The sequence below is a fragment of the Loxodonta africana genome, chromosome 6 (genome assembly GCF_030014295.1).
Source record: "Loxodonta africana isolate mLoxAfr1 chromosome 6, mLoxAfr1.hap2, whole genome shotgun sequence".
Lineage (NCBI taxonomy): Eukaryota > Metazoa > Chordata > Mammalia > Proboscidea > Elephantidae > Loxodonta > Loxodonta africana.
Window position 1 is genome coordinate 77,101,501 of NC_087347.1, and position 13,954 is coordinate 77,115,454.

The window sequence follows — 13,954 nt, forward strand, 5'->3', positions numbered from 1 at the left end:
TTATTGAAATTCCTGCACTAGGTTATAGAAACCCCGGTGGTGTAGTGGTTAATAGCTACAGCTGCTAACCAAAAGGTTGGCAGTTCAAACCACCAGGCACTCCTTGGAAACCCTAAGAGGCAGTTCTGCTCTGTTCTGTAGGGTTGCTATGAGTTGGAATTGACTGGACGGCAACAGGTTTTTTTTTTTTTTTTACTTTATACTAGGTTTTTATTTTTGCACAAACATTTTTCCTTCTTTAGTGTCTATTGTGCTTTAGTAAATATTAAATAAAATTCAGATGCATTTGGCAGCCCATGAAGTTCATCTTCTTTGCTTTACTTTTTTCCACCTTTGTAACTACATCCCAGACATTATGTTGATTGGGATCTCATGGGTTTTAGATTTCAGGTGACTGAGAGTACCAGAGATTAAACAAGATGTCTAGAGTATCTGGCATCCATTCATTTGTGATGAAAATCTGTTTTCCAAAACGGCTATATCATTTTCCATTCCTACCAGCAACATGTGCAAGTACAAGTTGCCCCACATCTTCACCAACGTTTGGTATTGTCCTCCTTTAACTATTCTAGGGGCCATTTGGAAACCCTGGTGGCGTAGTGGTTAAGTGCTACGGCTGCTAACCAAAGGGTTGGCAGTTCGAATCCACCAGGTGCTCCTTGGAAACTCTATGGGGCAGTTCTACTCTGTCCTATAGGGCCGCTATGAGTCGGAATCGACGGCACTGGGTTTTTTGGAAGGGCCATTTAGTGGAATCTCATAGATTTATTTTGCATTTCCTTAATGACCAAAGATATTGAACATCTTTGCATGTGCTTGTTAGCCATTTGTATGCCTTCTTTGGTGAAGTGTCTGCTCAAATTGGTTGCTCATTTTTCAAATGGGTTGTTTTCTTATTGTTGAGTTTTAAGAAGAGTTCTTTATATATGCTAGATGGTACTTAGATATATGTTTACAAATATTTTCTCCCTATTCGTGGCTTTCCTTTTCATTTTCTTAATGGTATCTTCCAGTAAGCAAAAGTTTTTAATTTCGATGCAGTCCAATTTATCAATTTTTTATTTTGTGATATATACTTTTTGTATCACTGCTAAGAAAACTTTGCCTAAATTAGGTCATAATGATTTTGTCCTGTGTTTTCTTCTAGAAGTTTTATGGGTTTCTTATGTTTAGGCATATGATCTTTTTTGAATTATTTTTAGTATATGATGTGAGGTAAAGGTCAAAATTCATTTTTCTGTATAGATATTCAGTTATTCCAATACTGTTTGGTGAAAAGACAGCCTTTTCTCCATTGAATTACACTGGAACTTTGATTGAAAATCAGTTGACCATAGAAGTGTGAATCTATTTCTGGACATTTGATTCTGTTCCATTAATATACCATGCTTTTATGTGAATAATACATGCCTTCTAAGTTTGTTTGCCAACTGCGCTCTCCCCCGTGACATATTTTCATAAGTGTGCTATGCTAATTTTTTTCTACAGCAACATAATAAAAAAAAATTGGCATAGCAGCTCTTATGAAAATACCTAATGGGGGAAGGGCATGGCTGGCAAACGTAGGTGGAAGTCGTGCATTATTTGCATAAAAATATGGTATCTATCCTTATACCCATACTATACTATCTTGATTACTGTAACTTTATATTAAGTGTTTAAAATTAAAAAAAAGTTAGTGTTTAAAATTAGGTAGTGTAAATCCTCTGACTTTGATCTCTTAAAAAGTCATTTCGGCTATTCTAGGTGCTTTGAATTTCTGTATACATTTTAGAATCAGCTTGTCAATTTCTGCAAAAAACACCTGCTGGGTTTTTATTGCAATTGCATTAAATATATAGATAGATCAGTTTGGGGAGAGTTGGGGAGAATATTTTGGAGAGACTAATTTTGAGGGAATACTATAACAATATTGAGTCTTCAAATCCATGAATATTGAATATCTCTTTATTAGATATTCTTTAAGTTCTGTAGTGTTTTGTAGTTTGAGGTGTACAGGTCTTTTGCACCCTTTGTTAAATTTATTCTTGTTTTCTAATGTATTTGTGAATGAAATTTTTATCCCATATTTGGATTGTTTGTTGATAATATATAAAAATACTGTTGATTTTTGTATATTAATTTGCATCTTGCAGCCTTGCTAAATTCACTTGTGAGTTCTAGTAGCTTTTTTTGTAGATTCTTTAGAATTTTCTACATATTGATTATATGATCTGTGAATAAAGACACTTTTAATTCTTCCTTTCCAGTCTATATACTTTTTTTTTTTTTTTTTTGGAGAAATAATAGGTTTTTTTTTTTTTTAACAAATTGTGCTGGAACAATTGGACATCTCATGCAAATAATGAACCTCAACCCATACCTAACAAAATAACTCATAGACTTAAATATAAATTTTAGAGATAGGTAATGCTTGGAAGAAACCATAGCAGAAAATCTTTGTGATCTTGGGTTAAAAATGACACTAAATATACAATCCACAACAGAAAAAAAATGGACTTCATCAAAACTAAAAACTTTTGCTCTATGAAATACACTGTTTAAAAAATGAAAGATGTCCAACAGACTGGGTAGAAAATATTTGCAAATCACATAGCAGACCAGTTTTTTTAATGCATCATATATAAAAACATTTGTCAAAACTCCCATACTTTCCAAGATCTTTCTTTGCATTTCCAGGTAGCCAATGTACTCTTTTGCCAGGGCTCAGACCTGATGTCACTACATCTGCACTCACAGTGGCTCTCCCTCATTCTGAAAGTGTTTCCTCATTGACATCTTCTGTGCTCTGACACTTGCAGAACCCCTTCAGGAAAAGACTTTTATGAATCTCTGCCTGACCCTGCACACCATAAGTGGGTTCAGAGAGGACTCTGCTGTTATGGGATGTTTTTCTCCTGCTTACTAGAAAATTGAAAGTTTTTGTCTTTTTTTTTTTTTTTTTTTAGTGTTCTGTCTCTTAGTTATAGTCTAAATATGGTTTGTTTTGTGAGTAATTTTGCTTGTTGTCCTTATTGATACTATAATTTTGGAGAGTTGTAGGAGGATTCCTATATTGATGGATACTGTTATTCTATAGGAATTTTTGGCCCCATTTCCCCATGTCCCACATGCTTTAATTCCTCTGAACCATTTACCAAAACTCTTCACTGCAAAGCCCCAGTTTAAATGCCCAACCTTGAAATCTTGCATTCTTTGCCTCACACTTTGAGCTCTAGCAGCACCACCTTTGTCCAGTTTATGGATATTCACTTGCTGATTTGTGCTTTGCTGCTTCCCTCATACTGCACTGTCCATCTGTAATTCTCATATCCTCTCCTCTACCTCAAACATTTTTTATTCATCTTTCAATTTCCTCATGAAGTAGCTTTTTCTGCATACATGTTGGCATATTTATGAGTTACTTAAATATTTAGTAGCAGGATGGCTGAATCAAGGGGTATGGATTTTTAGTCCCCCCCCCCTTTTTTTTTTAAATAATTTTTATTGAGCTTTAGGTGAATATTCACAAATCAAGTCAGTCTGTCACATATAAGCTTATATACACCTTACTCCATACTCCCACTTACTCTCCCCCAATGAGTCAGCTCTTCCAGTCTCTCCTTGAGACTGAGACTCTTGAGACTGTGCCAAACTCTATTAGTTTCAGTAGTTTTCTTGAGGATTCCTTAGGGTTTTCTGTGTATAAGATCATGTCATCTGCAAATAGAGATAATTTTACTTCTTCCTTACCAATCCAGATGCTCTTTATTTCTTTGTCTAGCCTAATTGCCCTGGCTAGGACCTCTAGCACAATGTTGAATAAGAGCGGTGATAAAGGGCATCCTTGTCTGGTTCCCGTTCTCAAGGGAAATGCTTTCAGGCTCTCTCCATTTAGAGTGATACTGGCTGTTGGCTTTGCATAGATGCCCTTTATTATGTTGAGGAATTTTCCTTCAATTCCTATTTTGGTGAGAGTTTTTATCACGAATGGGTGTTGGACTTTGTCAAATGCCTTTTCTGCATCAATTGATAAGATCATGTGGTTTTTGTCTTTTGTTTTATTTATATGGTGGGTTACATTAATGGTTTTTCTGATATTAAACCAGCCTTGCATACCTGGTATAAATCCCACTTGGTCATGGTGGATTATTTTTTTGATATGTTGTTGAATTCTAATGGCTAGAATTTTGTTGAGGATTTTTGCATCTATGTTCATGAGGGATATAGGTCTGTAATTTTCTTTTTTTGTAATGTCTTTACCTGGTTTTGGTATCAGGGATATGGTGGCTTCATAGAATGAGTTAGGTAGTATTCCTTCATTTTCTATGCTTTGAAATACCTTTAGTAGTAGTGGTGTTAACTCTTCTCTGAATGTTTGGTAGAACTCTGCAGTAAAGCCATCCGGGCCAGGGCTTTTTGTTGTTGGGAGTTTTTTGATTATCGTTTCAATCTCTTTTTTTGTTATAGGTCTATTTAGTTGTTCTACTTCTGAATGTGTTAGTTTAAGTAGGTAGTGTTTTTCCAGGAATTCATCCATTTCTTCAAGGTTTGCAAATTTGTTAGAATACAATTTTTCGTAATAATCTGATATGATTCTTTTAATTTCAGTTGAGTCTGTTGTGATGTGGCCCATCTCGTTTCTTATTCGGGTTATTTGTTTCCTTTCCTGTATTTCTTTCGTCAGTCTGGCCAATGGTTTATCAATTTTGTTAATTTTTTCAAAGAACCAGCTTTTGGCTTTGTTAATTCTTTCAATTGTTTTTCTGTTCTCAAAAAAAAAAAAAATTTTTTTTTTTTAATTAGTTCAGCTCTAATTTTTATTATTTGTTTTCTTCTGGTGCCTGATAGATTCTTTTGTTGCTCACTTTCTATTTGTTCAAGTTGTAGGGACAGTTCTCTGATTTTGGCTCTTTCTTCTTTTTGTATGTGTGCATTTATCGATATAAATTGACCTCTGAGCACTGATTTTGCTGTGTCCTAGAGGTTTTGATAGGAAGTGTTTTCATTCTTGTTGCATTCTATGAATTTCTTTATTCCCTCCTTAATGTCTTCTATAACCCAGTCTTTTTTCAGCAGGGTATTGTTCAGTTTCCAAGTATTTGATTTCTTTTCCCTGATTTTTCTGTTATTGATTTCCACTTTTATGGCCTTGTGGTCTGAGAAGATGCTTTGTAATATTTTGATGTTTTGGATTCTGCAAAGGTTTGTTTTATGACCTAATATGTGGTCTATTCTGGAGAATGTTCCATGTGCGCTAGGAAAAAAAGTATACTTTGCAGCAGTTGGGTGTATAAGTTCTGTATAAGTCAATGAGGTCAAGTTGTTTGAGTGTAGCAATTAGGTCTTCCGTGTCTCTGTTGAGCTTCTTACTGGATGTCCTGTCCTTCTCCGAAAGTGGTGTGTTGAAGTCTCCTACTGTAATTGTGGAGGTGTCTATCTCACTTTTCAGTTCTGTTAAAGATTGTTTTATGTATCTTGCAGCCCTGTCATTGGGTGCATAAATATTTAATATGGTTATATCTTCCTGGTCAATTGTCCCTTTAATCATTATGTAGTGTCCTTCTTTATCCTTTGTGGTGGATTTAACTTTAAAGTCTATTTTGTCAGAAATTAATGTGGCTAATCCTGCTCTTTTTTGCTTATTGTTTGCTTGATGTATTTTTTTCCATCCTTTGAGTTTTAGTTTGTTTGTGTCTCTAAGTCTAAGGTGTGTCTCTTGTAGGCAGCATATAGACGGATCGTGTTTCTTTATCCAGTCTGACACTCTCTGTCTCTTTATTGGTGCATTTAGTCCATTTACATTCAGCATAATTATAGATAAGTATGTGTTTAGTGCTGTCATTTTGATGCCTTTTTATGTGTGTTGTTGACAATTTCATTTTTCCACTTACTTTTTTGTGCTGAGGCGTTTTTCTTTGTAAGTTGTGTGTTCCTCATTTTCATAGTATTTGACTTTATGTTTGCTGAGTCGTTATGTTTTTCTTGGCTTTTATTTTGAGTTATAGAATTGTTAGACCTCTTTGTGGTTACCTTAATATTTACCCCTATTTTTCTAAGTAAAAACCTAACTTGTATTGTCCTATATCGCCTTGTATCCCTCTCCATATGGCAGTTCTATGCCACCTGTATATAGTCCCTCTTTTTGATTATTGTGATCTTTCACATATTGACTTCAATAATTCCGTTTCGAGCGTTTTTTTCTTTTTAAAATTAATCTTAATTTGTTTTTTTGATTTCCCTATTTGAGTTGATATCAGGATGTTCTGTTTTGTGACCTTGTGTTGTGCTAGTATCTGATATTATCGGTTTTCTGGCCAATTTCCTTTAGTATTTCTTGTAGCTTTTTTTTTTTTTTTTGGTTTGGTTTTTGCAAATTCTCTAAGCTTGTGTTTATCTGTAAATGTTTTAATTTCGCCTTCATATCTTAGAGAGAGTTTTGCTGGATATATGATCCTTGGCTGGCAGTTTTTCTCCTTCAGTGCTCTATATATGTCATCCCATTGCCTTCTTGACTGCATGGTTTCTGCTGAGTTGTCTGAACTTATTGATTCTTCTTTGTAGGAGACCTTTCTTTCATCCCTGGGTGCTTTTAAAATTTTCTCTTTATCTTTGGTTTTGGCAAGTTTGATGATAATATGTCTTGGTGATTTTCTTTTTGGATCAATCTTAAATGCGGTTCGATGAGCATCTTGGATAGATATCCTTTCGTCTTTCATGATGTCAGGGAAGTTTTTTGCCAACAGATCTTCAAGTATTCTCTCTGTGTTTTCTGTTATCCCTCCCTGTTCTGGGACTCCAATCACATGCAAGTTACTCTTCTTGATAGAGTCCCACATGATTCTTAGGGTTTCTTCATTTTTTTTAATTCTTTTATCTGATTTTTTTCAGCTATATTGGTGTCAATTCCCTGGTCCTCCAGATCTCCCACTCTGCATTCCAATTGCTCGTGTCTGCTCCTCTGACTTCCTATTGCGTTGTCTAATTCTGTAATTTTATTGTTAATCTTTTGGATTTCTGAATGCTGTCTCTCTATGGATTCTTGCAACTTATTAATTTTTCCACTATGTTCTTGAATAATCTTTTTGAGTTCTTCAACTGCTTTATCAGTGTGTTCCTTGGCTTTTTCTGTAGATTCATTTCTGAGGTCATCCCTGGTGTCTTGAAGCATTCGGTAAATTAGTTTTTTATATTCTGCATCTGGCAATTCCAGGATTGTATCTTCATTTGGGAATGATTTTGATTCTTTAGTTTGGAGAGCTGTAGAAGCAATCATGGTCTGCTTCTTTATGTGGCTTGATATCAACTGCTGTCTTCGAGCCATCACTAAGATATTGTAGTGATTTATTCTACATTTGCTCACTGAGTCTTATCTTGTTTTGTTTTCTTTAAATATACGTGGATGGGCTACTAGATTGCGCTCTCTGGATTGTTGTAGTCTTTGAGTCACTTATGTCCTATTACCAGCTGGTTTGGGCTGTTACCAGATATATAAGCCTAAGAGTCCATTCACTATTCTTGAGTAGAATCTGATTTTGGATTATCAAGTGTGTGGTGCAGACTGTCACCTATCCACCTAGAGAAGTAGTGGTGATAGTTGTGTGCACCAGATTCTAGTAGCAGCAGGGGTTCACACTCTGGGCAGGGGGGCAGGATGCTGACAGGCTTCCCCCAAGTTTCAGTGAGGTAGGTGTATCTCTATTCCTAAAGCACTTTGGTGGGTGGGCTCTGCAGCTGTACCTTAGGCCCCCAATGCAAGTACCTCTACAGATTGGTAGGTCACCCTCCTTAGACTGCTAAGGCAGGAGGCTATGTGGTCTTGGGGGAGCTTCAGCCCTCAGTTACCTGTTGTGGGTCAGTGAGGGCTCTGTTGAATAGGCAGAGATATCAGACCTGGGAAACTTGTCTTTCCAGTAATCTGCTAAAACAATTACAGTCAGATCCCTATCAGAAATGCCTTTGCATTATAATAGCCACCTTGTTCCCTGTAGGGATGAAAGCCCAAACTGTGGATCACATATGCTTGGCTGGAGCTGGTTCTGTGTTTTTAGTCCAATTAGGGAAGGATTTTTGGTCCCTGGGTTTTTTGTGGTTGCTTCTCTCAGGCCAGGAGAATGGGTTAGGAAAAGACCAAAAAAAAAAAGAAAGAAAGAAAAACCACAGCGCAGCTCATTCTCTGGCTCAGGAAATTCCAATGTTAATGAAGCCTCCTGGGAAGGGGAGGGGAGGGTTCAGATAAATAGGAGAGAGTAGCACCCCAGAATGTAGACAAAGTTACTTATCTTGCTTGGGATGACTGTTTTATCTGAGATTCCCAAGGGGTGCGTGGACTGTATGCGCTGGCTGGGTAGAGATTGCCCCCGAGGGTCAGGCCCGCGTCCCCTGCTTGCGCTGTGTCAGAAACTGCGGTTAGTTCCTCTGCTCCCAGTCCAAAGCCCAGTGCCAAGGTTCCCCGGCTGGGACGCCGCACTCCTGGCTCCAAAACCAGTCGCTGCCTCCCAGTGACTTCTCCTGTCAGCCGCATCGCTGCGCTGCCTGTGTGCACTGGCTGGGCTTCCCCCGAGGTCAATTCTGGGCTCTAGGGCTGCGCCCCGTGTTTGCGCCGTTTCAGGATGCCCTGCTCAGCTTCCCTGTGCCCAGTCCAAAGCCCGGCGCCAAGGTTTCCTGACGGGGATGCTGGCTCCAGGCTCCGAAAACAGTTGTTGCTTCCCCCGTGGTTGTTCGTTCTCAGTCTCTGTCACTCAGGTCAACTCTTTAGATCTGTGTTTGTTGGTCAGGGTTCGTAGATTGTCATGTATGTTATTGATTCACTTGTTTTTCTGAGTCTTTGTTGCAAGAGGGATCCGAGGTAGCTTCTACCTAGTCAGCCATCTTGGCCCCACCCTCAGTCTATATACTTTTTAAAACATCTTTTTAAAAATATTTTCTTAATTGTGGTGAAAATATACATAAGTATATAACAAATCCCAGATATTATATCATTTTATCTATCTCCCTGTATATATTTCAGTATGTATCTCTAAAAGACAGGGAAAGTAACATAACCACAATTCTGTTGTCACATCTAAATCGTTAGTGTTTAAATTTCTCCCCAATTTTCTCATATTTTAAAATTTTGTTGTTTGAATAAGGATCAAGTGAGGTCCATATATTCCATTTGGTTGACATGTCTTTTAAGTCTACTTTGATATAACTTCCTACCCCCGCCCCACCTTTTTGTCTTAGGTTTCCTTTCCTTGTTTTTATTGTGTTTATAATTTATTTGTTGAAGAAACTGAGTTTCTTGTCTTTTGGAATTATTACAGCCTGATTTTGCTGATTGGATCTCTGTCATGAGTTTAATATGTTCCCTGTATGTCCTGTAAAATCTACAGTTTATGTCAGATTCAGGTTATTTTTTTGAAGAATTCCACACAGGTTTTTTATACTTCAGCTAGGAAGTATATGACTGGCCTCAATTTCTGTGATGTTAGCTGTCTTTGCTGATCATTGCCTAGATCTATTAAATCATCAGGTACCAAAATGTTATTTCCTCATTACTTCACATTTGTTTGCCGAAGGCTTCTTCAAAAAATTTTCATGATCAAATATTTGGTTTGCTTTTTTTTTTTTGATGTATAATTTGTACAGAAAAGACAGGGTACTTTTCCTTTTATTTTCCAGTTTTCAAAATAATTAGCTCTATAGGATCCTCCAAAGGTGCTTGTTAGTGTTACTTTATCCATCTATTAGCATTTTTTAGGATTTTAAACCACATTTTTTAACTTAGTTTACAAATTTGTATTTGTTTAATGCATATCATATTTGGGACACTAATCATATGGCCCACTATGGTACTCTGTTCCTTTCATTGTCACGTCCTTTCTGCTGCTTCAAATGGTCCTTTCTGTTCCTGCAATATCCTTCTGGAAACTCTTATCAAATTGACATATCCCAATGCTCCTTGTTAGGATCCCAAGTTATAGCATTTTGCCTTTGATATTATATTTTTAGCCTTTTCTAACTTTGATCCCAAGTTATAGCATTTTGCCTTTGATATTATATTTTTAGCCTTTTCTAACTTTTTTCTTTAGTATTATTGAATGTCATTTTCTACTTATTCAAACTCCTAGTATTTTATCACCAATTCAACAAATAGCACGTGAGCCTTTCATGTTTTTAACTATTTTGTATTGTAGCACTCGGTAATAAAAGTTTTGTTATTTCATATTGATATAGTTGGTCAGTTTATGGTAGATGGATATCAGGTTTGGGGTTCTGTTTTATGCTGAAGTTTTGGTTATTATATCAAAAAATGCTTTCATGAATATTAAATATATTCATAAGTAGACAGAGTCACTCTAAGGCTCCCCTCCCCCAGTTTTTTTTTTTAACAAACTTAGCGTATCTTCAAATGCCTGTATAAACACAAAAGTTGTCAACCAGAACTTTATAGAAATCTTCCAAAGCTATTAAAATCACCTCATCCAATATAAATTGATATGAAAGTTAAAAATTGTTTTGAGGTAAATATAAACAGCTAAACACATTTTTGTAAAATTTTGGTAAACTAGCATTTGATAGATTGCTTAGAGTACTTATTCTACCCAGTTTCTAGTGAACCTTCATTGGGAAATATCAGTGTTCTAACTCTAAAATCTTGGGAGAAAGAGAATGTATGGTAATTTAGTTCGGACATGCACGGCTGATTTAATCTTATGTGGCTGGGTCACACGGTATATTGGGCTGACCCAGTGACTGTGCAATTGAGTAATTTCCTTTAGAATGGTAGATGGGTTGGGGGCAATGAGTGATATGCCTTCTACACCTACAAAATTTTGGTTCCCATCTTAAAAATGGTAGAAACAGGATTCAGACCTTATCTGATTTTATCTCAATTTCCTTTAACTAGTTAAAAGAAACAGTTAAAATGGTTTTAAGTATTTTGGTGTATTTGTTTGAAGAGGCATCACTTAAGGCTATTATTTTCCTTTGAGCATGGTAACATTCTGAGATGCATAAGTTTCTAAACAATTATAATTGTGAAACCAGAATTTGTGAAGTATCAATGAGTTTAGAAAATTATGCCTACAACTTTAAATGCTACATCTATTCAGAAAGTTATCTTGTAAACCAATATGAAAAATTGTATTTCCTTTCTTTCCCAAATAGGCCAAAAATAAGTTTAATGCAAAACTATCAAAAGAAGCAGAAATAGATTATTGCAGACTTACTGAAGCTATTGCGGTTGAAAAGGAGAAAGAATTCCAGAATTACGCAAGAGAAGTAATTGAATCGGAGTCCCAATCAACAAATAAATATATTTATCCTCTTGTAAAAGCTGTACAGGAAGGACCTGGAGGTGGCCATGGACCAGTGTTTGTGGACAGAGGTGGATTAAGACCCAGCTATCAGACAAATGATGTCACTGGAGTCCAGCTCCCTTTTTATAACTCTCATGGATCAAAATATAATTTCCAAAGGTCTAAGCAGAGGCTAGGTTTTACATGGTAGAAAATTTTATTTTTAAGATTGAGAAGACTAAGTTGTAGGGAATTATATGAGCTACAAAGGTAGATGAATTATATACCTATAATTTGTTAATAAAGCTGCTTTTCATCTAAGTACAATTGTCTAATTTAATTCATTCTTCACAGTATTTCCACTAGATAGATAAAACCCCTAATTGACTCAGATTATTTTTTGTGGTAAAATGCACATAAAAATTACCATTTTAACTATTTAAATATGTACAGTTCAGTGCATTATCCATAATATTGTGCAATGATCACCATTATCTAGTTCCAGGAATTTTTCATCTCAAAAGGAAACTTCATACCCATTGAGATGTCACTCCCTATTCCCTCTGTCCTCAGCCTCTGGGAACCCCAATCTTTTGGTCTCTATGAATTTTCCCATTTTGGATATTTCATGTAAATGAAATCATACAATATGTGGCATATTTCTGGCTTCTTTCACATAGCATGTTTTCAAGGCTCATGTATGTTGTAACCTGTATTAGCACTTCATTCTTTTTTGTGGCTGCATATTTCCTTGTATGGATAAGCCACGTTTTGCTTGTCCAGTCATCTGTTGATGGACATTTGGGTTGTTTCCACATTTTGGCTGTTGTGAATGAGCTGCTATGAACATTTTTGTACAAGTTTTTTTTGAACATGTTTTCAGTTTTGGGTATATATTTAAGGAGTGGAATTGCTGAGTCATATGCTGTTTACCTTTCTGAGAAACCACCAAACTGTTTTCCACAGTGGCTGAACCATTTTATATTCCCACCAGCAATGTATGAAGGTTTCAAAATATCTGGACCTGCTGCTAACACTTTCTTTTCTTTTTATGGCTATCCTTTTGGGTGGGAAGTGGTACATTATTGTGGTTTTGATTTGCATTTCCCTGGTGAGTTATGCTAACATCTTGTGCCTATTGACCCATATGTATATCTTCTTTGGAGAGAAATGTCTATTCAAGTCTTATGCCCATTTTAAAATCAGGTTGTTTTTGTTGTGAGTTCTAAGATTTCTTTATATATTCTGGATACTAGACTCTTACCGTACATATACATATATATGTAAATACATATGCAGTAAAACCTGCAAAAGCTGGAATCTGTGTAAGGCAGAAACCTGTCAGAGAAGGAAAATGTGAATATTTTCCACTAAAACGAGTGATAGGAAGTGGTAAGACTGCACCCTGTCAAAGGTGGAAAAATTGTGAGACCTGAAAAAACAAGGCAGTCCCGTTGATTTCTGGCTGTTTTCACTGTAGTTTGCAGATATTTTCTCCCATTCCATGGGTTGTCTTTTCACTTAGTATTGCCATTTGATACACAAATATTTTCAATTTTGATGAAGCCTGATATACCAAATTTCATCGCTAATGTTCCTGGTGTCATAGCCAAGAATCCTTTGCCAAATCCAAGGTCATAAAAAATTTCCCTGGTTTTCTTCTAAGAGTTTTGTAATTCTAGCACTTAAATTTAAGTCTTTGATCCATTTTAATTCTTTTAGTATGGTGTAAGGGCTCAACTTCATTCTTCTCTGTGTGGATATCCAGTTGTCCCAACACCATTTGTTCTTTCCCCCATGTAATGTTCTTGGCTCCTTTGTTGAAAATCAATCTCTTCACTTGTTTAGGGATTTGTTTAGATTTTCTATTTTGAGTAAACTTAAGTTTGTGTTTCCAGGATTTTGTCCATTTCATCTAAATTAACTTGTTGGCATAGAATTGTACATAGTATTCTCTTATAACCTTTTGTATTTCTGTAGGAGTGGTTGTGAAGTCCCTACTTTCATTTGATTTTAAATATTGGCATCTTCTGTTTTTGTCAGTCTAGCTAAAGGTTTGATTTCATTGATCTTTTCAAAAACTACCTTCTGGTTTTGCTGATTGTATTTTCTATTCTCTATTTCATTTTCCCTACTCTGATCCTTTCTTTCCTTCTGGTAGCTTTGGGCTTCATTTGCTTTCTCAGGTTCCTCAAACTGTAAAGTTAGGTTATTGATTTGATACAGGCATTTACTGCTATTCATTAACTTTAAGAAAAAAAGACTAAACTCATTCCTATTTTATGTAAATAGTAAAGAGATGCAGCAGTGTTTCAACATACTAGACTAAAATATTGAGGTAACAGAACATCATTCTCTTGGAGACCAAGATTTTTTATGTTATGATCTTCTCTGGGAGCCTGATAAAAACTGTAGCTTCTCCAACAGTCAGGTACACATACACACTAAATTCTGCATATATTCCCCTAACTTCCACAAAGCCCATCCTTAGACTGCACATGGCAGTGATCCTCATTCATACCCAAGACTCTGGCAAACTACACTTTTAAAATATGGCATAGATGATTCTTTGAGCCGCTATGGTTCCTTTCGGGCTATGAATCTGAATTTAAATTTAAAAGAAAGCTACAAAACTCTCCTAAAAAAAAAAAAAAAGTCAATTAAACATAAGAATTTTGATTATTGCAAAGAAA

General features: G+C 36.0%; 1 protein-coding gene across 1 annotated transcript in view; it reads left to right on the forward strand.

Annotated features, from left to right (window-relative positions):
- Positions 1-11,635, forward strand: part of CFAP210 (cilia and flagella associated protein 210) — a 60,090-nt gene extending 48,455 nt beyond the window's left edge. The window contains exon 9 of the mRNA XM_003405801.4: positions 11,131-11,635. Coding sequence (XP_003405849.1) covers positions 11,131-11,472 — 342 coding nt within the window. The 3' untranslated portion in view covers positions 11,473-11,635. The remainder of the gene's footprint in view (positions 1-11,130) is intronic.
- Positions 11,636-13,954: the final 2,319 nt, after the last annotated feature.